Source organism: Silene latifolia, chromosome 9 (genome assembly GCF_048544455.1).
Source record: "Silene latifolia isolate original U9 population chromosome 9, ASM4854445v1, whole genome shotgun sequence".
Taxonomy (NCBI): Eukaryota; Viridiplantae; Streptophyta; class Magnoliopsida; order Caryophyllales; family Caryophyllaceae; genus Silene; species Silene latifolia.
Genome location: NC_133534.1, coordinates 70,912,252 through 70,937,323, shown reverse-complemented (window position 1 = coordinate 70,937,323; position 25,072 = coordinate 70,912,252). Strand labels below are relative to the sequence as shown.

At 37.5% G+C, this 25,072-nt stretch overlaps 1 protein-coding gene, 1 non-coding gene and 1 pseudogene across 3 annotated transcripts; 2 read left to right on the top strand and 1 right to left on the bottom strand.

Moving 5' to 3' along the window:
* Positions 1 to 14,974: 14,974 nt before the first annotated feature.
* On the top strand, positions 14,975 to 18,694 carry LOC141599916 (tRNA-splicing endonuclease subunit Sen2-1-like). Of its 2 annotated transcripts, none has more exons than XM_074420041.1 (2): positions 14,975 to 15,147; positions 17,460 to 18,694. In XM_074420041.1, exon 2 carries the CDS (start codon positions 17,562 to 17,564, stop codon positions 18,303 to 18,305), a length of 744 nt encoding a protein of 247 aa, XP_074276142.1. In that variant the 5' UTR covers positions 14,975 to 15,147; positions 17,460 to 17,561; the 3' UTR covers positions 18,306 to 18,694. The 2 variants fall into 2 exon arrangements, with proteins under 2 accessions (XP_074276142.1, XP_074276143.1); XM_074420042.1 differs by having other exon boundaries at positions 17,422 to 18,694.
* Positions 18,695 to 19,287: 593 nt separating this feature from the next.
* On the top strand, positions 19,288 to 19,372 carry TRNAM-CAU (transfer RNA methionine (anticodon CAU)). The gene is given in 2 exon segments: positions 19,288 to 19,325; positions 19,337 to 19,372. It is a non-coding gene; the product is annotated as a tRNA-Met (tRNA).
* A 554-nt stretch (positions 19,373 to 19,926) lies between these two features.
* On the bottom strand, positions 19,927 to 21,253 carry LOC141599915 (mavicyanin-like; annotated as a pseudogene).
* Positions 21,254 to 25,072: the final 3,819 nt, after the last annotated feature.

Genomic DNA, 25,072 nt, shown 5'->3' with positions numbered 1-25,072 from the left:
TCAACATGCATTGCACGGGGTTTTTTCTTAATCAATACCCCATAACTCATCAATTGCTTATTCCATAAGGCGCCAACCATGTCTTTTAAGCAAGACCTGGCAAAACCCGACCTGACTTGAGAAAACCGATCCGATTTGCCCGACAGGAACCGAACACACCCGACTCCTGAAATTATATGAAAATCACCACACTCAAAATTAGAATATGTTTTGATTCAACATAACCGATCCGATTTTCTGGTTTTGAGTTGAATATTTAGTGTAAAGATTTCACGGCAAAAGGGTGTCAACTGTCATGTAACTCATGTGGTGTACAAACTACAAACAGCCACATGCAATTATTAAGGACAAGATCTAACCTTATGATGCACATCTAGAAAACTGATGGGTAGGGATGACAAGGTCACTTGCAACAGTGCAACACCGACCGCCATAATTTGTCTAACAATAATTCTAGTCTAAACCGTACAACAGATGTCAGATTAGAAGAGAATAAGGATCCACCTTATAAGACTAGAAGATTTATGGAATTGTGATTGTATTAACAAAGCCGATGATACAAAGGTTTATATAGTTTACAATTTGTGCAAAATAAGGTAAGGATAATAATTACAAAAGATATGGTAGCTATATTAACAATATATACAAAGATTTGAGTAAATATTTCCTAAATACAGGAAATATGGTTAATATGCCCCCGCAAGATGGACGTCCGAGGAGTAAGGCCAATCTTGGAGCGAAGTTCGAGGTAGTCGGTTTTGTGAAGCGGTTTGGTGAGAATATCTGCCAACTGATCTTTGCTCGCGACGTGTTGAATTCGAATGTGACCATGAAGCAGCTGTTGTTTGACGAAGTGAAAGGAGAGAGCCATGTGTTTCATGCGGGAGTGAAAGACCGGGTTTTTGGCATAGAGAGTAGCTGAGATGTTGTCACAGAAGATTGCTGGAGGGTTGGTGACGGAGATATGGAGCTCGTGGAGAAGGTTACGGAGCCAAAGTGTCTCGGTTGTGACGGATGCAACGGCGCGAAATTCAGCTTCAGTAGTGGAGAGAGCAAGGCCCCGTTGCTTCTTGGATGACCAGGAGATAAGATTCCGTCCGAGATAGATGATATAGCCGGTGTTGGAGACATAGGTGTCTTTGTCACCGGCATGGTCTGCATCACAGAAGGCATGAAGACGAGAAGGGGAAGCTTTGTACAACTGAAGGCCAATGGTTTGAGTCCCTTGTAAATAGCGCAAGAGACGTTTTAGGGCAGTCCAGTGAGTGGCGGTTAGATGATGCAGGAATTGAGCTAGACGGTTGATAGTAAAGGCAATGTCGGGTCTGGTAAGAGATAGGTATTGGAGGCTGCCAACAATGGCACGATAATCAGAGTGGTCTTGGATAGGTAGATGGTCTTCACGAGTTAAGGGAGGTGAGGAAGCCATCGGAGTGGTATTAGGCTTAGCATCTATCATTTTGTACTTGGTGAGGAGATCAAAGATATATTTTGATTGATTGAGATGAAGACCATGTGAGTTGTGAGTGACTTCAATACCTAAAAAATAAGACAGCGGACCAAGGTCTTTTAAGGAGAAACGTTGCGATAATTTGTCAATAAAAGAACGAAGTTGAGTAGGGTGTGGTCCAGTGACAATAATATCATCAACATAAACAAGCATGTAAATAAATGTGTTGTTGGTGTGTAGAATAAATAAGGAAGAGTCGGATATAGACTGTTTAAAACCGTAGGATAGGAGATAAGAGGTTAATTCAGTGTACCATGCACGTGGAGCTTGTTTTAAGCCATAAATTGCTTTATTTAATTTGCATACGTAATCGGTTTTAGTTTGATTTACAAAACCAGGAGGTTGTGTCATAAAAACATGATCAGTGAGTGATCCCTGAAGAAAAGCGTTATTAACATCCAATTGGTTGAGAGACCACGAGTTAGTGACAACTAAAGCTAAGATGAGACGAACTGTAGTTGGTTTGATAACTGGGCTAAAGGTCTCATTAAAATCAATACCGGGTCGCTGATGAAACCCTTAGCAACCAGACGAGCTTTGTGTTGTTTAAGAGTACCGTCAGGATTAAATTTGTTTCGGTAAACCCATTTGCAACCTATAACATTTTGTGAAGAGGTGCGTGGAACAAGAGTCCATGTTTGATTCCGTTCAAGCGCATCAAATTCTTCTTGCATAGCATGACGCCAGTGAGGGAGAACAAGAGCTTGCTTGACCGTATTTGGTAAAATGTCATTGGTTGATGAAGTTTGAGCGAGATTGGTGATATAGTTCGGATTCGGTTTCCTAATGCCATTGGTGAATCGAGTGACAATGGTCTTAGAGGATGGCGGTATTGCCCGTTTACGTGGCTTGGGGTTGGGTTGGAGGGGTGCAACGGAAGAGGAAGAAGGAGTAGGAGGTTGTTGATCTTGGGGTGAATTAACAGTGGTTGAGGGGTGAGGGCGACGAGTGTAAACTTGAGTGATGGGTGGTTTGACAGGAAGTGTGGGTGTCGGGTTGGAGGGTGTAACCGGGATTGTAGTGGCAGGAGGTGCCGCGGGAGGAAGGAGTGGAATATGAAGAGTGCACCATTCATCAGTGGTGGCGGATGGAGTGGAAGAAGGCGTCGAAGTAGTGTCTCGAAATGGGTAGTGTTCGTCAAAAAATTTTACATGGCGAGAAGTGTAAATGCGATGGGTTTTTGGGTCTAAGCAGTGATATGCACTTTGTGTATTCGAGTAACCTACAAAAATACATGCGATGGAACGGTTTTATAATTTATGCGTTGTATATGGTCGGAGCCATGGGTAGCATAGACTCCCAAAATTGTGTAATTTAGTATAATCCGGTTGTATATTATGTAACTTAAAATAAGGAGTGTCTCCTCCCAAACCTTTTGTGGGAGGGCGATTAATTAAGTAAGTAGCGGTACAAAAGGCAAGAGGCCAATAGGACGTGGAGAGGCCAGCGTGGTTTAACAGTGCAAGGCCGATTTCCACGATGTGCCGATGCCGTCGTTCAGCGTAGCCATTGTGTTCCGGTGTGTGTGGAGGACTAGTGCTATGCGAAATTCCATTAATGAGAAGCGATTGATTCAGTTTTACATACTCACCACCATTGTCACTAAAGAAACGTCGTATAGGTCTGTTGAAATATTTTTCAACCAAGGCTTTAAATTGCATAAATATTGAAGTAGTTTCGGACTTCCGTTTTAAAGGGTATAGCCATACATATTTGGTATAATGGTCAACGAAAATGACATAATACTTATAATGGTCGTAAGATTGGACCGGACTGGTCCAAACATCCGAGAAAAGCAAATCGAGTGGTGCGTGCGAGGTTATTGACGAGACAGAGAAGGGCAATTTTGTGCTCTTCGAAACACAACAGGAATCACAGTGATCAAAATTAGAGATGCGAAAAGATAAATTTTTATTGATAAGTTTGGTTACATCGTTTGTGGGATGACCTAACTTATGGTGCCACGAAAGAGGCGTGGTTCCTTTCCACGAAGGAGGCGTGGTTCCTCTATGATGAAGCTCGGCCTGATTGACGACGGGTGGTGGTTGCCATTCATACACTCCCTTGGTTGCTCGGCCCTGAAGGAGTGTTTTCTGGGTTCGACGATCCTTTACATAGAAACAATGGTCAGTGAAAAGAACATAAGCATTGTTGTCATAGCATAGCTTAGAAATGGATATTATATTACGAGAAATTTTTGGAACGTGAAGAACGTTATTAAACCGAAGATTGTGCATCGTAAACGAACCTGTATTAGCGATTTGGAGAGCCGAGCCATCACCTATTATAAGGTCATCGAGACCGTCATAGGGTGAGTGAAATGCGAGGGTGTCCAAATCGTGTGTCAAATGGTGGGACGCTCCACTGTCAAATAGAAAGTTGGGGTTTGGAGCGGTGTTAGCGAAGGACTGGTTGGTGGGAACGACAGGTGCATAGGACGAGTTGCCGTAGTTGGCGACATGGGCTTGCGGTGGGGCCTGAGGTTGACGGTAGTTGGGCTCAGGAAACGTGATATTGGGAAAAAGCTTTCGAAAAAGAGAGCAATTAGCGATGACATGACCCACTTCTCGACACCACTGGCATCGACCTTTGAAGGGGCGAGAAGCGGACTGGTTTTGTTGATATTGGGAGGTGGGTTGATGATAGGTGGTGGCGGGTTGATGATAGTTGTTTGTCGATTGGTGGAAGTTTGGGGTGGTTTGAGGACGAGGGTTGCCACGGTGGTGATGGGTGTGGCGATAGGCAGGGTTGGCAGAAGGTGAGAAGTGGGTTTGGGTGGTGGAGTTATCATGTTTAAGAAGAAGTTCATGTTGTAACAATTTCTCGTGAAGTGCCTCGAAGGTGATAGGTGTATCCCGGGCACGAACGGTGGTCATAACGGGTTTAAAGGTCTCATAATCAAGACCTTTTAGGACTTGGGCAATAATGTCTTCTGGGTCTAGGATTTTTCCCATAAGAGCTAATTGGTCTACACAAACTTTGATGGAGCTCATGTAGTCTGAGACGGTTTGTTCCGTAGTTTTGGTTATGAAATCGAAACGTTCTTTTAGTTGCTTGATATGAGCCCGAGAGGGGTTGGCGTAGGTTGAAGCAAGGATATCCCATGCTTCCTTTGCGGTTTTCGCTCTTACAATTAGAGGTTGTAAGGCAGTAGATAAGGTACCCATGAGGGCACCAAGAATTAGTCCATCCTGTTTGAGCCATGTAAAAAAGGACGGGTTTGGTTGTTGAACGTTGTTAGCGTCGGTGATGATTTTGGTTGGTGGTTGATCGGTGCCGATGACGAAGCCAAGAAGGCTGAAACCGAAAAGGATATTGGTGAGTTGGAACCGCCATGCGGTATAGTTAAGAGGGTTAAGCTTAACACAATGATTGAGGTTAAGCGATGTTAATGGTTTTGTGTTTTCATGAGGATTCGGTACGACGATGTCGTTATGGTTGATGTTACCTGCCATGGCTGTTGACGGAAAAAGGACAGAGGACGACGAGGCGCGGTGTTTGAACGAAGGGGTTTTAGGTCGAAGATTAGGGTTGGATCGATTTGTGACTTTTGATACCATATAAGACTAGAAGATTTACGGAATTGTGATTGTATTAACAAAGCTGATGATACAAAGGTTTATATAGTTTACAATTTGTGCAAAATAAGGTAAGGATAATAATTACAAAAGATATGGTAGCTATATTAACAATATACAAAGATTTGAGTAAATATTTCCTAAATACAGGAAATATGGTTAATACACCTAAGCACACATGCTTAGTTACTTTGCGAGTTTGAGGTCGGATGCACGCAACCTTAGCTTGCTCCGTATTGAACAACAGAGATTTTGTTCTAAAATTATTAAATATACGAATTTAAGAAACAATCAATTACATTTGTAACTTGAAGGTAAGCTTCTAATTAACACTTAACAGTAAGTGTACCTTACTGATGGTGCGTGCATCAGCGTAATCCATAATGACAAATAATGCAGCATGCAGCAGTGCAACTTCTTTTGAGGAACTCTTTCATAGTCTGGAAGACTCAACCCTAGCATTCGAGACGTCATATCAAGGCCGAGTCAAGGGAAAGGTTATCGTGTTGGTGATAATAACAGCAGTCTGGAACAAGGAATAGCTGTTGGCGCCAACAACCAGTGCGGATGTGCGATCCAGAACTACAGTTAATAAAATTAGCCTCATGTGACAGGTCTCGTAAAATCCAATGTGATACCAATCTTAATAAACTAAAATTTATCCATAGGGATAAATGATCGCACCTGCAAAGTATAAGGCACATTCTGAAATGTATCAGTAACAGCTGCCCAAATGACCCCATGTCCTGAGAAACAACCAAGTGCACCGAGCAGCAAGTAAAACCCAGATAACAGCAGCAATATGTCTTTATTGTTATCCTGTCATCTTTCGCACAGCAGGAAGGACCTTTTTAGTGTCCACAACTACAAGTACATAAGCTGATGAGAACTACACTAAGCTGAACCGGCAAAACTTAGTTGTTTCCGATATGTACTAACGACCGTGACGACTGCAAGATTTCTTGACAATGAGCTCAACACCCTTGGGTATTTCTGGTATTTTTTCTCTTGACATAAGTTTAGAAATCCCCATTATGAAGTTAGATACTTTGTGTATTTGTGATCAAGATTTTCATATAGAATTATGTGATTTTTTCGAGTATTGTCAATTAAGTAGTAACCTAATGTACCTTTTATGAACCTAATGATAGGTGACTCATACAAACCAAATGCAGAATTTTTAGTAGTGTAATAATATATTTTAGTGCGGTGCTTACTGTATGTTATTGTAGTGTTGTAATTGATTTGATATTTGTTGTTCTTTAGGCTCAAAAACATTGACTTAGCACGCCGCTAATGGTAAAGAATTTATCGGCACTCGTGTGATACAAAATCATTAGCTCATTTTTTATCATTTAAATACGTAAAGGAAAATACTAAGTCTTATCAAACTAATACATGTAAACAAGTGACTACGGCTTATTTACAATACAACAATTGACTGGTTAATTATTTTACTAAATGTTTATTAACATTATTAAATTTTACATATTCGTAAATTTTTCAATGTTCGGGCTGGGCCGGGCCAAAATTCGGGCATAACGACGGCCCAAACCCGGCCCTATTATATTGAATCGGGCATGGCTTCGAGCCGTTGGCTTTTCGGACCTAAAATCGAGGCCCAAGCCTGGGGAAAAATCGGGCTGGGCCCGATGGGGCTAGCGAGCTTGGACCATATGATCAGCTCTAAGTAACACACATGGTTTTGCCTTTATACTTACTCCCACGTCAATTTTTTTTATTACACCCACGCTTAATTCACCTTTTTATGATCAGCTTAATCCACTTTATGGACTCGAATATAAATTAAAGGGAAAATTAAATTGCATTCAAAATTGACCATTAGATGTTTGGAGAAAACAATCTCAACCAAATGATCAATGTACTAAGTATGGACTCGAATATGAACTCCTATTTTACTCTCTTTCTTTACCAAAAGGGTCCTGCTATACGTCGTCGACAAATTACTAAATATCGTCGACAATTAACGTAAATTTCCAAGTTTGCCCTCCATATCATAACTCCATATCCGTCTCACCAAAATGCAATTTCCGTCTCAAAACACAAATGCAATTTCCGTCTCACTAAAACACAAGTCACCGTCTCACTAAAATATTTCAAACAAAAAAAGAAGTCGGGTTTTGTAATTAACAACATGAACGGGAACGATTTTAACAACGATTCCAACAATGAAGCTAGTAACGAGGTTAGTTTACGATTTAGTTTTGTTAAAAATTTATGTTTTATTATCGTTTGAATCCCGAATTAGGATAGATGCCATGAATGTAGACGAAATTATGATAGATTTTGTGACGGATTTATTTGAATAAGCAATTGAAAAAAAAAAAAAAATGACACGGATCGGGCCGGGGCGAAGAAATTTTTCGTCCGGCCCAGGTATTGACGAAAAATTCCTTCGTCCATAATGGGCCTTGGACGAAGGAATTTTTCGTCAATACCTGGCCGACGAAAAAATTCCTTCGTCCAAGGCCCATTATGGACGAAGGAATTTTTCGTCCAGGGCCCAACCGTGTATTTTTTTTTTTTTTTTTCATTTTTTTTTTGTTTCCGACTCGTTTTGTATAAAATAATTAATTTCCGTCTTTGTATTATATTTTTTTATTTTTTATAGTTTCCGACAATTCAAATAATTAATTTCCGTCTTTATATTATATTTTTATCTTTAATATTTCCGACTCGTTGTGTATAAAATAATTAAATACCGTTTTTGTATTATAAAACAATTGAATTAATTAATTACCGTCTTTATATTAAATTTTTATCGTTAACATTTCCGACTCGTTTTGTATAAAATAACTTATTACCGTCTTTGTATTATTTTTATATTATTTTTTATTTACTCCGAATCGTTCCGTAGCAAATAATTAATTAATAACTAATTTATTGAAATGCGTGCGCAGATGATTAACGATGGAGACGGTATTGATTACTCAAATCATTTTAAGACTAGCTTGTTCTTTGCATCTAGTATTCAAGCGTTTAATTGGGCATATGAGATCGGACTCCGACTCGGGTTTGGTATAAAAAGAGCAAGCAACAAGAAAGTTGGTCGTAACACGAATTTGAGACAACGTTATTTTGTTTGTCGGATGGGTGGAAAAGGTCCCGTAAATAAGGATGCCGATTCTCTAATGAGGGGTAACACCGCTACCGCGTGGTGCAATTGCAAATTTTCAATGAAAGTTGTTGAATTAGAAGAGAATAAGTGGCTACTTGTGATGAGATCCGGGTTTCATAATCATGCTTTAACGTTGTATTGTGGCACAAATGACGATACTTTGCAAAGTTTGATGACGAGGAGTTGGCTTATATCGATGCCCAAGTTAGAGCTCACGTTAGACCGGCAATTATTAGTGCGGGTTTGCATCAGCGAAATCCGGAAAAGTCAAGACCTAATAGGCGACAAATCTACAACCGTTCTCGAAAGTAAGGGCCGAGGAAAGAGATGGGAGAAACCCGCTGACAACAGATGTTAGCACTTGCGGTTCAAAGATAAGTACGTTCATTATTGGGTCACGATCGGGAGACCGATGAGCTAACCCACGTGTTCATGGCTCATCCCGAAGCCGTTAAGATGTTTCGATCATACTATTATGTGGTACAGATCGATTCCACGTACAAGACAAATGAATACCGTCTTCCGCTTGTTGAAATGGTTGGAGTCACACCCGTCGGAAAGAGCTTTGTCATCGCGTATGCTCTTGTGACGCATGAGTCCGAGGAGAAATATCTGTGGGTCCCTACGGAAACTGAAGGCCCTGCTCAATGATGCCGTTCAACCTAATGCTATTGTTACTGATTGCGAGGGAGGTTTGTTGAACGCGATTCCCATTGTTTTTCCGGATTCGTCTCACTTGCTATGTCTTTGGCATATATATTCTAACGTGGAGACGAAAGCACTTGATATCACGAAACAAGATAGTTGGGCTAAGCACGTAACTTTTAACTTGTTTACTGCGGTTGTCGAGGCGGAGACCGAAGATAAGTTTAATGTTGCGTGGGGCAAATTGGCAAGAGAATGGGCGGGAGTGGCGGCTTATATTGAGAGGCAATGGTTCCCGCACTTGGAAAAATGGGCCAAGTATAGAACGAACAAGATAACTCATTTTGGGAATACTTCTACATCCCGGGTTGAGTCGGCTCATGCGAATTTGAAGAGATGGTGAATAGCGCGAAACTCGCGCGATTGATAGCATCTGGATTCGGTTTCATTCTTTGATGGAAACGCAACATGTTGAGATCCGACACTTGTTGGAGATATCTAGATCGAGGCGGTTGACGAGGATTCAGCGATTATTTTCCAGACTTTCCTATAAAATATCAAAGAATGCCATCAGTGAATTGCGTGAAGAATTCGAAAGAGGTGCCAAGATGACGGAAGATGCCTTGATGATCGATTGCGGTTGTGTAAAAGCTACTACACTTGGTTTGTTATGTGCTTGTTCACTTCATCGCATTGCTAGAAATGGATCTCGGGTCCCTGTTGATGTGTTACATGCATTTTGGAGGAAGTTGGAGTACGATGATTCGGAGGCACTGCCGACTTGTGACGATGATCGATTGGAGGAGTTGTTCGATGAAATTCGGAATGCAGATCCGAGTATGAGATCATCCATGTTCGATGCCCTTTACTCTCAGATACATCCGGAACAGGAGGATGTAAACGAGCCTCGGGTGAACGAGAACCCTAGAGGACGTCCGAGTAGGGGAACTCGTAGAGATCCGTCCGCCGTTGAGCATGCACGGGTTCGGGTTCGAGTAGGCAGTGCTACGCCCCAAAGAAACGCGTCTTCCCAACGTACTCCGGGCCCCCCCGGAGTACGTACCCCATATGGTGTTTTATGGGTATTACATGCGGGAAACCACTATTTGCGGCTCCGGGTACGCCCCTTGTCACCTATGCCTCCAATAGCCCCTTGTTGGGTACATGATGCAAGCGTAGCTCATTATAATGGCCTGTATCGACATCAGCTGCGTGTATGGTGCGATTTCGCGAGTTGATCTTAGCTTTTATTTGTCCGATTATTGTACCTTTTATTTTATATATCCGAATATTGTACCTTATATTTTATTTTATTTATTTATCCGATTATTGTAGTTTATTATCCTCTGCATCCGATTAAATCACTTAAAACGTAATTTAATTAAAACAATCCTTAAAACACAATTTGACATTTTTTAATTAAAACATTCCTTAAAACGCGTTTTGACATAATTAAAACATAAACCAATAAAAACTTAATTAAAACATACCATACCCCAAATACCAAACCCTAAACCCTAAACCCTAAACCCCAAACCCCAAACCCTAAACCCTAAACCCCAAACCCCAAACCCCAAACCCCAACCCATACCATAAACGATTATTACTTAAAACATAACATAATTAAATAACTACCGAACTTAATTATCTTCCGATGATGAAGATGACGATTCCTTATCTTCTTCATGATCTTGAATCTCAATTTCTTCAGGTTGGGTAGACATATATTGAGTCAACAAATCATTCACGTAGAGATAAAGAATTCCTTGGCCCGACACTCTACCAGCACATAAGTCTGATAGTCTTGGGTAATCGATCACGGTGAGAATGCGCTCAAAATATGTAAAGATATCACTTTTTAACCTACGAAACTCCCACATCTTCTCGTTTAGTACTTCATCAGAAACAACCTCATCTCTAACTGCTGGAGTTAGAACATGATCCAGGTTTCCTTGTAAAATTATACAAAGGGTACCAATTGGAGGCTCTTCAAGCATGTGCCATACAGTGTCACTAGGAACCACTGATTCAAGACGCTCAATTAGAATTGGTAAATTTTGAACAATTAAATCGATTCTTATTTGATAAACTCTGGTTTTTTGAGCATTTGTGAGAACCATTTTAGGATTGGATGTTGTGAGTGAATAATTAGTATTGTAGTGAGTGAATATGATTGAATATTGTGATTGAAACTGACATAGAATGACCTATTTATAAGCTATTAATTGTAACGGTAACATTTGAATTATAACGGTAACATTTGAATTATAACGGTTATTTTGAATTATAACGGTAACATTTGAATTGTAACGGTTATTTTTGAATTGTAACGGTTATTTTGAATTATAACGGCTATTTTGAATTACAACGGTAACATTTGAATTGTAACGGTTATTTTTGAATTGTAACGGTTATTTTGAATTATAACGGCTATTTTGAATTACAACGGTAACATTTTTCCCTATATAAATATCTACATAATGTTGTAATTCTGCACTCATCTTCAACCTTTTCTATTTTCCAATCATCTTCATCTTCTTCCATTTTCTTCTTCAAATCTTTACTTATGTCAACATCATCCTCAATGTGGGGAACCCGCCCAATTGAAGGCCTTGATTTTAAGAATCAAATTTGCAATCGTTGTCAAAGAAACGCTATCATCAAGATTTCCGGGTCAATTGCTAATCCGAAGAAAGCGTTTTTTAAGTGCGTACCTTGCGATCATTTTGTGTCGTGGTTGACTGAAGATCATTTAACAATAACAAAAAAGTTGAATATAGCATGTCAAGATGAAGGTGATGATGCATCAAGTGGAAATGTCATGAAAGAGCAAGTGATAGGTCTAAGAAAGGAGATTTCGGAAATGGCAAGGATGATGAAGTTTTATTTCAAGTGTATCTTGTATTTGTTTGTTTTCATTATGTTGGCCATTGTCATGAAGTAGTGAGTATTTCCAGAAATGTATGAATTTGCATCAGTTACTATGTATTCAATAAATTTAAGAAATTTCAGAATTTAAAACCGTCATATTTTTTGAATTAACCAAGGTTCAAATAGTTAACTAACATAATAATCCAACATAAAAAAATGTCTTCAAAAACGTACAACATAAATGAAATAAAAAAAAAACTAGTTTCCCTACTACTGATCATCCTCTTCCTCGCTATCAGTGTACACACCATCTGATCTACGCTGAACACGATCACCGGGTGTTTGACGAGGTCCTTTATTACGTATGATCTCCCTAGCCCTCTGAACAAATGGATCGAAGTTCTTTATCATATTGCGGAAATAGGCAAGTTGTTTCTTATCATCGCCAATCTTTCCGACTTCGGCCAACTGAAACATTACAGCATGTGCAGTCTGCAAATTGACATTATAAACATTATCGACGAACAGTAAGAAAGTTAAACAATTATTACAATAACTGTAAGTAAAATTATTACCTCAGCAGGAATATCAAAATCATCATGTGGCACGGGGGCATCATGGTGGTCGAGATCAATGATCAACGGGTGAGAATACCCATTATACCAAGCCTCATAATCTGGCGCCGTCTCACCCGGGAAACTAACTAGTCTCGATCTACGAGAAATCTAAACCACATGATCCTGCCAGCAATCCCAAAGATGATCAGTCTCCGCAACCCCAACCCTAACCTCGTACCCTATCCCCGAAGGGACGATGCGCCGCCAATCTCATAATGGGATTGGGTATGATCTCGCACATACCAAAACCGTCGTAAACACCGATCGATCAGTGGTGCGGCTCGGCTATGTCCATGAAACGAACACAACCGGCATACAGAGTACGAGGATGATACTCCTCCTAACGCGGCCCGTACGGATCCCACCTAATGGAAGCACAAGTAAGCCCATCTAACAACCTCCGATACTCCAACAATTTCTCCGCATTTTGAGCGAAGGGACCAACAGATCTCCAAGAACACGACCGAGGCTGAGTAGGGTCAATTGCCGAAGGTGGACCGGGTCCGAACATAGGAAAATACTCATAGATCCACGATTGCAACAAAGTCAAGCAACCACCAATAGTCTTCACACCAAAGACGTGAAGCCACCCCCAACTGTCGGTACATGAAGGCTAGTACACCGGCTCCCCAAGCGTAGTGGTGTACTTCATCGATCATACACTAAAGGAAACAACTGAGGACGTAACCTATCACCTGATTTGTCGACAAAAAGTGTCGACCCCAACACCGCACCAAAAACCCGAGCAAAAACAACATCACAATTAGCTCTCGCCGTTTCACAAACTGCATCTACCAATATACCCTCACTCTTGTAAATAGGGACCTTCTTAGTAGAGTTTAACGGCAACCTCAATCGGTCCGATGAAATCCCAAAGAAGCCACAAACATACATAAGGGGATCCGCCAACGTCCCGTCATTACTCTCCACCTTACAACGATTACCATCAACCCGAACACCTAAGATATGCGCAACATCGTGAAGGAGTATGGACATCTCCCCAAAAGGCATGTGAAAACTGTTGGTGTCGGGTTGCCATCTCTCAACAAAAGCAGAAATAAGGGGCATGTTATAATTCTCGGCCATGGAATCTAATAGGTGAGAAAGACCAGTACCGTCATAAATAGTCTTAACGGCCGGAGGGAGTTGCCAACAACCTCGTCTTACCAAACCGGTGGTAACCCGTCAAAACTGGTCAACCGACCTCATTAGGAGTCGGCCATAAGGTGTTGGCAATGTGCCCCCAAAGCTAGGAATCACGTGGGGAAACATCGGACCGCCAGGAACACGATGATCGATCAACCAAGAGACATCCTTACCCGACTTCTTCTTCGGAGCCACCACACTACTAGAACTACCATCCGACCTCCGCTGGAAACGCCCCTCCTCATTCCGTCTACGTGGCACCCTACGCACTCGCTCAATACCCGCCTCCTCTTCACCTATCAAATCACCGGACCGAACCAGCTCCTCCTCCACCCGCTCATCACCCCACGAATCGGTACTACCATCTCCAACCTCAGACTCAAACCGGAGCCCCTTTCGAGCTCGAACGTGACGGTCATTTCCTCCACCTAGCCATCTATTCAAAAAATAAAACAAAGAATTTGTAAATATAAGTTTAAGTAAATTAAAAATTTAAAAAAAAAAACAAAATAACCCGGAACGAGGTTTATTAATAATAATTAATTAATATTTTACGTAAACAAAACGAGACGCAACAAAAATATATTTACAACAACTTGATTACTTAAATTAATAAAATAAAGAATTTATAAATATAAGTTTATGTAAATTAAAAATTAAATAAAAAAACAAAATATCCCCAAAAAGGGTTTATTAGTAATACAAAAGGGGTTTATTAGTAATAATTAATTAATATTTTACGTCGACAAAACGAGACGGAAATAATATATATTTACAACGACTTCGGCACGGAAAGTAATAATTTATTACTTTATAACGATAACAAAACAAGACGGAAAAAAATTTATTTTCAAAAAAAAAAAAAAAAGTATCGAGAAATTCTAAAACAAAAAAGAAAAAAAAAAAAACGTGAAAATGGGCCAGACGAAGGATTTCTTCGTCCAACACCAAGCCCAGACGAAGGATTCCTTCGTCCACAGCCCATATTAGACGAGATAATCCTTCGTCTGGGCCTGGTCTTGGACGAAGAACTCCCTCGTCCCGGCCCAGATTTCACGTTTTACCTTTTTTTTTTTTTTTTCGATTAATTGATACGATAATTGCGTTTGATTTTCGCTAAACACGACTAAATCCGATTGAAATCATAGCACCTATCCTAATTCCGTCACTAATTTGGCATCTATTCTAATTCCGTCACAAATTTACAACCTTAACAAAATACTACAAAAAAAAATTTAATAGTAATCACATACCTTGTTGAATGTTTGAATTCGTGACGGAAATTATGCGGTTGATACGTTTTTTTGTTGAAATTTGAGTCGGGTTTTTTTTTTTTCAAAATTTCGAATGTGAAAGGTTGTTATTGAATAAAAAGGAAAATATAAGGGGGAGTGTGAGGGAAGGGCAAATTTGGAAGTTCATTAAAATTGTCGACAATATTTAGTAATTTGTCGACGACCTTTAGCAGCCAGGTACCAAAATCCCAATTCTTTCCTTGAGCCCAAAAGGCCGAAACCCACCTCTTAAACATAAACTGAGATTATACCGTGCCGACGACGATAGTGACCGGCGAAGACGACGACCATCAAGAAGGATAAATCCCTCTTTTTGTATTCCTATTTCGAATCCATCAATTATTTAGTAAGTATGATTTTAATCTTTTTATTGAATTTAATTTCATATGCTTATTTGAATTGAATCTCATACGAATTTGCTATTCAGTTTTCTATTCAAACGAATTTGCCCTTAAATTAGTACTGTATTAATTTGCTATTCAATTCATATTAATTTGTTCTTAATTTCATTTGTTTCGTCTGATTTTACTGATGATGATTTGTCGAAGAGTGTGCTAGTTAATGAATGAATGCTTTAAACTTTGAGCTTTGCTTATTTCATTTTCAGGGATAATGTACATGTGCTACTTAATGCAACTGAAATCAGTGGTGTTTGAATTTTATTTTTGCGTATACCTTTCCAATTACAAAAAAATGCATCAATTACTCTACATAATTGTCCTCTTATTCTTTTGGGGTAAATCCAGTAGAAGAATAAGAAGATTATTTGTCTTAACTTATATACTTTTTTTTCAATTCTAATTTCTGGGTTTAATAATTACTCATGTCAAGTTGTTTGTCATTATTGTCACTTTCTGGTAAATTTATAGGTTTTCTTCTCCTTTTCTGGGCTTTTCTATTAATTATGGGCTTGTTATTAATCTTTTTTGTTATTAAAAATGTAAATATTGTTATTGGACATATTTAATATTTATTTTTTAGTATATTTAATATTGGAAATCATCGAACAATGTAGAGGACAATGTAGATGGACAATTCTGACAATAGTCATAAAATTTAATTACTTGAAATAATTGTTGTAATTATAGCTACTTGAAACCGATTTATTATATACGGAGTATACAATTAAGACTTGATAGAAACCAAGTATAATGTTGTGTTAATTCCCATATAGAACACGGGTACTGAAAATCAGGAAATACAAAATGTATGTTTTTGACTTATTTGACTTTCAACCACAGAGCGACACATAGGCTCTGTGGTTGTTGCTTTAATAAATAAGATACGATATCAATTCTATTAAAAATTGATCTGTAGCTTACACACGGTAGATTGTCGTGAAAACTAAGAGGGTGGTGGCAAAGGCCAAAGGGTAGACAACTTTTTTTTATATATATGGTGGCCGAAATTGGTGGTGAGAGAAGGATAGTGTCATAATTTGGAATGGGTATAATGCAATTCTTTCGTGTAGCGGAAGAGGCTTTGTGGATTTTAGGATGAGCCATGCCGGGTTTTGGGCGAGTGGTTTGCTGCTTTCGCTTAAAAATAAGATCTACCATGAGGGGTTGTGGCCGAATTTTAATAGTGACCAAAGAAGTGGTGGTCGAATTTTAGTAGTGAGATAATGCAATTTTGGTGGTAATTTGGCCAAGAGGCTGGTGGCCAATAATTTTGGCGGTGGTTGACCAAAGGAGTTGCGGCAAAACATTAATAGTGGGTTGTGTAAGGTGGATTAAGGGTGGTGGTAGTGGAAGAAGATTAACTCTTAATTAAGGCGTTAACTTTTATCAAGAGCCTCACCCTACCACATTTGAAGACCATCTCAATCAAAGCTTTAAGGTTATGATCGACTCAATCAGTCAATCAGCGATCATATATCTTATATCTTAGGCCATTGAAATTAAGAAACCGTTGCTTAGGAATTAGAAGATGAGTTTTTAAATTCTAAATTTCCAATTAAAGAAGAAAAGAGTTGGGAAAGTCAGGGTGAGAAATTAGAAAAGCATTGCTTTGTTTTTACTAAATTAGATTTTTTTTCTTTTCCTACCACTATTATTATTTTAAAACTCTGAACAATGGGCCCCTTTCTAGCTTGGGCCCTAGGCCGCCGCCCCTCCAGACGACCCTCAGAACTGTATACCATTGCTCGGATCATATACTCTATTAAAGTTATTAAACGTCTTGGATGAAGTGTATAGCGTAGTAGCTAAAGGGGTTTAAAACCCGTCGTTACTTCTGTCGGAAAGTGCTGTGCTCATCATCGTCTTCTCTTTGCTTTGTTGTGGGTGTGATATGCTAAATTTCAAGAAGATTGATCATGTTTGATTGCGGCTTGTGAGTTGCTAGTCCCCAGTCTTTCCTATACACGTCTTTTTTTTTTTCCATAGTCTCGTTCTCCGAAGCACCTTGGATGAAGTTAACATGTAGATAGCTAGCTGACTTTTCAATAGTTTACATATTAAAAAAGCTAACAAAGAAAAAACCTTTTGTTCTCATCAATTAAATGACTGTTATCCGTGTTGACTTTTGAGGTCGTTCTACGAATCTTTTATCTTTGTTGATTTTTGAGTTCTTGCTGGAGATCTTTAGCCTACTGATTTTTTTAGCTCTTGCTGCAAAGCTTCCCGCTTTACATGAAAAAGCCTTGTGAATTTGCAGTTTCTTGACTTGAATTTCTATTCAAGATTGCCATTTCTTGACGGCTGGTCTCGTATACAAACTTTGGTTTTCAAGCAAGTCATTTTTCCAAAGAGAGATTTCATGGGTCCACGATGGAAAGGGAAGGGTTCAAAAGCCAAAGCAGCTGCAGAACCCATGTCAGAAATAATTTTAGCACTTCAGTCGTCCCTAACCACGTCAAAATGCAAGGGGCTGATATCAGGATGTAGTGTTCTTCTCGAAGCAGATTCCGAACAATCAACTATTTTGAACCGTGCTTGTTTTGGGCGGGCAATGGTAACCAGTCAGAAGGAAAAACAATGGTATGAATTGGGTTTAGAAGAAGCCTTTTATTTGTGCTACTCTTTGAAATACTTAGAAATTGTAGATCATGACAGTAATGTGAAAAGTGATGTGGAGTTGTGGGATTACATGTGCTCACAGATTGAAACTTTTCCCGAGTTTTACAAAGGATACTCACATCTAAGGATGAAAAATTGGGTCGTGAGACCTGGGTCCCAGTATGGTGTGGATTTTGTTGCTTATCGTCATCATCCAGCTTTGGTTCATTCGGAATATGCTGTTCTTGTTTTGTCAGAAAAAAAGGGTAATTCTGGGCAACGGTTGAAATTATGGTCGGATTTACATTGCACTCTCCGGCTTTGTGGTGGTGTTGCCAAGACGCTCCTAGTCTTACATGTTCAAGACCAAGGGAGTGAGACAGGTTTCCCAGGTTGTTTGAAGAATTCCGAAATTAAAGAACAGACCATATCTAGATGGTTACCGGAGAAAACTCGTGAACAAAATTCAAACCTTAAAAATCAAGGTGAAGCTAGCAACACATAAGCCTGTGATTTCCTTACCAGGGAGGGAATGCAATGCACTAGCTGCAGCAGTGGATGTAGCACGTACAATTCAAATGGAGAGACCGCGGTACATCTACCAAGGTTAAATGACATGGACTCTGGTCAGAATCTGCCAGCTTACGCAATCATTGAATGAATCTGTTGCAACCTCCATGACAAGTACAAGGAAGAACCATATTATTCAGCATCCATGTTTAGGAATATCTAAGGAAGGAATTTGTTAGTTATGATAGTCTATGCATTAGTATATTTTCCAGTTAGTTTGCATACAAATTAAGATATACTCCGTACTATAAATAGCTAGTTTGATGTAATACGGCGATTATGATTTATGAATGAAATATAATTCCTCTCATTTCTTCTCTGTCTCGTTATTTTCTCCGAAGCAACAAAGTGGCTTTCTCATTTATTGTTAATACTTCATCTGTTCCATTTGATTGCATATATTTTCCAAAATTTTTCTCACATATTTTCAAAAATGTATACAATCAGATAGAACAGATGAAACATATGCGTATCAATTCTCCTGAACAACTTTATTATTGTTTTACTTCTCCTGCTCGGTATATTATACCAATCTCAGCAATTGGCCTTCTCAATCATTTACTTGCATCCGTGTTTATATTACTTCTTCTCTGCATCGTTGATTTATGTTTCCACAAAAGCTAAGCACCTGACAATTTTCGGACCTTGGTCATTATTAATCAAATTATGAATCCTCAATGGCTTCAAGCCCCAAACAACCTGAGTTATACCTTTCTGTATTATTCTTCCAAAATGGGATTTTGAATCGCGATTAAACCTGTAACAACGGTATGATCAAATATGTAACACACTCTATCATTAATGACCTGGTAATAGATAGTACAGTATATTGCAGTTCCATGACAACCGAGTTGCCTAGCCAGACCCATGGACCATAACAAGAACTAATTAATGGAAACGCCATCTAATAACAACAAGGGGTGGTGGCGCAGTTGGCTAGCGCGTAGGTCTCATAGCTTCTGAGTAATCCTGAGGTCGAGAGTTCGAGCCTCTCTCACCCCATTTCTTTTTGTTTGCAAGTTCCAACTAACACTTAGTTTTTAGATCATGATTTATGAGTTGCAAGTATCAACCAAATCTCATCAATTCATCATTCTCATGATTTTCTTGTCTTCGAATATCGATTAATTTACGGAGTACGATACTATACTACATTGTTAATAGGCTAGTAGCATATAAAATAATAAAACTTTACCCATTTTGCTGGAACTGTTTAGGCTGATGTGCCATGAATTATGGATCGCTGCCTCGTTGGGTATGGGAACCCTAATACCATATTCAAAATTCCCTTAACGCATTCAAAAAAATCCCTTAACAAATGGTGTGGTTTTTAAGAAGTTATTGCATTTTCACTGCAGACAAAAACTCATATAAGACCGTTATATGTATATATGTTGTTTTATATCTCATTTAGTCAAATGAGATTCAATAACATGGTTGTATAAATACGTTAGTCTAACACGAGACTACTTATCCACTAAAGTTAGTGCTTCGAGTACAATCCTTAATTACGAGAACAAATCCAGGTCATGACTCATGAGTACGCTGTACGCTAATTCAATAGTCAAGCACACTTAATAGATTATACTTGTATAAACCATGGAAACAAATTCAAGCCTCAAAATCTCCCATGAATTACAATTCAAATCATAAACCAAGTAACACACAATTAATTAACAACACCAATTACATAAAAAGTGAAGTGACCAACAACCCGACAGACAACCACCCTGCAACTCCAGTAACAGCAGAATTAGAATGCTTATGAGAATCAGCAGAATGCTCAGTTGTCGAGGCTGAAGGCGGAGGAGAAAGAGGGTGAACAACAACCGAAACTTTCATTCCGATAGAACAACCACCAGTTCCACATATAAAGTAATACCTCCCTGGTTTTTTGAACTGTATAAAGTCCTTGCCATAAGTCCAGTTACCAATTGCTCCTTCTGTAGTACAGTTATCGTATCCGGTCTTGTTCACTTCAAATACATTGTACTCAAATCTCTTGTACCTAAATGCTGCAAAAATCAATCAGTCTCGTGTTAGACCGTCTCAATTTGTTATCATGTGAGACCGACCCATTAAATTGCAAAACCCATCCAGTCTCCTACAACATTGTCACATTTCATTGACTTTACGCGCAAAACCCACATTCTAACGAAAATAAATAATTACTCCACATATTAATATTAGACAAGACAAGACCATCTTATATAAGAATTCGTTAATAACAAGTTTCAACTTCGAATATTGAAATTGTTATTACCTGAGATCGACCCATTTAAGTGCAAAACACAATCAGTCAGTCGCTTACAACATTGCTTTATTTCATTTCATTATTACGTGAGATCAAAACCCACATTCTAACGAAAATAAATAATTAGTCCATTTAGACTTCTGTCACGTAATAATATTGGATAAGACCATCTTATATAAGAATTCATTAATAACAATTTAAACTCTATATATTGAAATTGGTGACGGATTCTTAGTGAGAAATATTTTAATCAAAGATAAATAAATGACTGGGACGAACTAACGTAAGTGAAAGAAATGGTAAAGTAGAATGAACATACAAATGTAATCACCAACAAAGAAGGTTTGATTGTGAGCCCAAGAAGTGTAGTTGATTCCAGGGTTCCACCCTTTATTGGCGCCAACAATGTGGTCGGTAGCGGAGACCGGAGAGGCTAAAAAGGCGGTGGCGATGACGAGGGCGAGGAAGGAGAAGATGAGGATAAGGAGAGGTGATGATGAGTTGGAAAACATGACCGTTGTTTAGTTTGAGCCCACACTCTAAGCTGGAATTTTTGTTGGTTGGTTGGGGTATTGGCGTATTGCTCTCTTTAAGCTTTTTAATTGGCTGTTGATGTTAACTGACAACCACTTCTAAACAAACAGTTATATACAGTTTAAACTAGGCTCATTCAAAATATGAATACCTTAAGAGGGATATATTCATCTGATCTTAATATACACATTCCGTTTTTCTTAAGACTATTGCTTTTGGTCTGAAATAAGACGGGAAACATATCATCATTTTACAATAAAATGTTATTTTCTGATAATATGTTACCATTATTGTTCACATCATTTTCAGGGTAAAAAATGACACCTCTAGTCATAACATTTTGTCAATTAATTGGTTACATTTTCTTAGAAAATGGCAACATTTTATCCGTCTGACAAATAAGACGAAAAGTGTCCGTCTGAAACAAGAATTTGTGTAACATTAAAACGAATTAGATATCATTTCACATTTACATATAAAACAAACCTTATATACAGTTTAGAGTTTAGATTAGGTTCATTCAAATATGAATGAGTGGACCATGTTCTTTCAGGCTTAATTTCAGCTTGTTTTGTTTCTGCTCATCGATATTCAGTTCAGTTCAATTCATTTTTATTCAGCTCAATTCAACTCATCTCTTCACAAATTAACTCTTACCGCAGCTCTATTCAGTTTAGCTTAGTTTCATTCAATTAAGTTCATTTTAGCTCAGCTCCATTAAGCTCCTTTCAGCCAAAAAGAACAGGGGTTGCTAATTTGTAGGCTTCTAGTTAATCTACAACTTACGGAGTAGTTATTAAGGCTCGTTATTTAAACTTGATTTTAATTCATTTTAGTTCAGTATAATATATTGAATTTTTTTACGGTAATTCAGTTCAATTTAATTACGCATAAATTTTATCAATTCAGTTTCATTTAACTCAAAGAATTTCAGTTAAAAAGGGGGGCTAATTCATTTATAAAATGTGATATATTAAAAAAGGTATCTTTTTTTTTTGGACAACGTATTAATAAATGAGTTTGTTGTACATATATAAAGAAGCTTTATCTCATTTGAAATTTTCTTACGAGCCGTAGCTACAAATTCATATTGTATTAAGTGTCCTTTGAATCTTTGATTATGTTTTCTTTTGTTAAAGCTTGTCACTAGCTGTGTCGGTGCTAGGATTTGAAGTCAGCACGAGTAAAATTTTTTAATAAAGGTGAACGAGTAACATATAAGAAAGTTTGGAAAAAATTTCAATGTTTAAAAATTTCAAAAATTTAACTAGAACTTTGAAATTTTTATCCGTTAACGAGGGCGAGCGCCCAAAAAGCTGAAATAACGATGCAAGAAAATTTTAATTAAACGCAAATTCTTATTTCAGAAGGACTATTTCCCATCTGAAATAAGACGGACCAAATGTAGCCATATTATGATAAAATGTTACTATTTTCTGATAAAATGTTACCACATTTTCAGGGTAAAAAGTGACAACTTTAGTTATAATATTTTGTCATTAAATGGTTACATTCTATTAAAAAAATGGTAATATTTAATCCGTCTTATTTCAGACCGTCTGAAACAAAATTTATTGTTAATTAAATACTTATACGGATAATAACGAGTCAAGATCCTCTCCATTTCCTAAAAAGAAATGGAGAGACCATTTCCTATCAACGGATCGAATTTCATTATGTTAATATCGTACGGTTCAAGATTTGTGCAAGGAAATAAAGATTTAATAGGGTGTAGAGGGGAAAATATTATTAAATGAATTTGTGAGAGGAAATGGAGAGAAAGAAATGGAGAGAGTCCTAATTGGATAATAACCTACATGAGGATGCCCCTATTTGTGTTTATATGGGATTAGTGGCTCTAGTGGGAGTGATAATTAGCATCGAAGAAAGCTCACTTTTACTTCTTTTTATAAGCCGGATTCGTTAATATCGACGACGTTTTAGTAAACGTCGACGACGTTTTTCATAAAAAAGACGCTCACTGCCCCTCATCTCTCACTAGCCATTCTCCCTATTCTCTCTATTCTCTCTACTCAACCTCCTTTATAAGCACGCCATAATCATATGATTAAATATCATACTTATCAGCAAGTCTCATTGAAGGCGGACATATTCGTCACAAGCTGAAGACGGGTCAAATAATACTTAAGTGGGTAGATAAGACAAAAGCAAAATGTCTAAGGAGTAACAATCTAATTTTGTCTTATTTATCCACTTAGATATTACTTGATCCGTTTTTAGCTTGTGACGAATATGCCCCGTCTTCAATGAGAATTTGTGATACTTATATATGTGTAGACAATGTCTAGTTTAAGTAACAATAACTCTTTGTTATATGTGTAGTCGTGTAGACAATGCCTAGTTTAAGTAACAATAACTCTTTGTTGGAAATACTGTAAGTGTTCCGTTATAACTTTCAAATTATTTGAAATTTAATGGTTTTTATTTTTAAAGTGACTTAACAAACTTTATTTAAGTTTACGATTTATTATTCTTGAAAAAATAATGATGAATATGAAAAATTATTTAGAATGAAAATGTTTGACAAATATCTATTTTGCCCGATTTATTCAATCAATCAATACTATATATTAAATCCAGAAATCAAGGGACTTCAATGTAATTAAAGAAAGTTATACAAATTAATTATACTATATAGTTTTAAATCACTAGCACCGTGTGATGGACCCGATTAAGGGATCTCAATGCAAATATTATATAGTGTAGGTTAAAATTAAATTATATAGAATCTTGGTAATTTTTATAAACATTTGTAATAGACTAAAACATGGTCAATTTCCTTAAAATAAAATAATGAATTAAGATGGTTAATTTCCTTAAAATAAAATAATTAATTAAGATGGTAAATTTTTAGAAGACTAAAAGAAAGAAGATGTTTAGTTATTTTCCTAAATATTTATAGAAGACTAGAAGATAGTCAATTTTCTTAAAATAAAATAATTAATTAGTATAAACATGCACACTTATGGTATTAATTATTAATCATCATAAAATTACATATTAAATTTAAAATCTATTCAATTTTATTAAACTTTATAGTTTATTAGATGTATAGAGATGCTAATTATTTAACATTTACGGCGGGAGTAGTGAAAGTAACAATGATTACCGGCAAGTAATAAAATGTTATTACTATTGTTTCATTATTAAGAATAAAATATTAATAGCGGGAGTAGTGAATTTGTTTCAAAATTTATTTCATCGTAATTTTAGTATATGTCATAGAAAAATGTATTAATGATAAATCTATGGTTTATGCAACTTTAAGTAATTTTATTTAATGAAAAAAATTAATGGTAAATAGAGGTAGCCCGGGCGAAGCCGGACACCAATACTAGTACTATATATTAAATCCAGAAACCAAGGGACTTGAATGTAATTAAAGAAAGTTATACAAATTAATTATACTATATAGTTTTAAATCACTAGCACCGTGTGATGGACCCGATTAAGGGATCTCAATGCAAATATTATGTAGTTTGGATTAAAATTAAATTATATAGAAGCTTGATAATTTTCCTAAACATTTGTAAGAGACTAAAACATGGTCAATTTCCCTAAAATAAAATAATTAATTAAGATGGTCAATTTCCTTAAAATAAAATAATTAACTAAGATGGTCAATTTCATGGATACTAAAAAAAAGATGCTTGATAATTGATAAGGTTAAAGTCGTATCACCTTAATCAAAGTAAACCTAAACTACTACTAACAAAATAGCTAGCGGTAAGTCAGGGTCGAATCCACAGGGAGGCGGTGATTATCTAGTTTGTTTATATTTAATTCCGTCTTAAGGTAACCAATTTTGGGGGTTTGATTGTTTGTATGCTAATCAACTAATTGCAAGTAAATAAAAGATGAATAACAATAATATTAAAAGGTCTAGGGATCGG

Bases quoted from the DNA above. Each gene is read 5' to 3' on its own strand.
- LOC141599916 (XM_074420041.1), top strand. From the start codon at position 17,562: ATGGGTCCACGATGGAAAGGGAAGGGTTCAAAAGCCAAAGCAGCTGCA.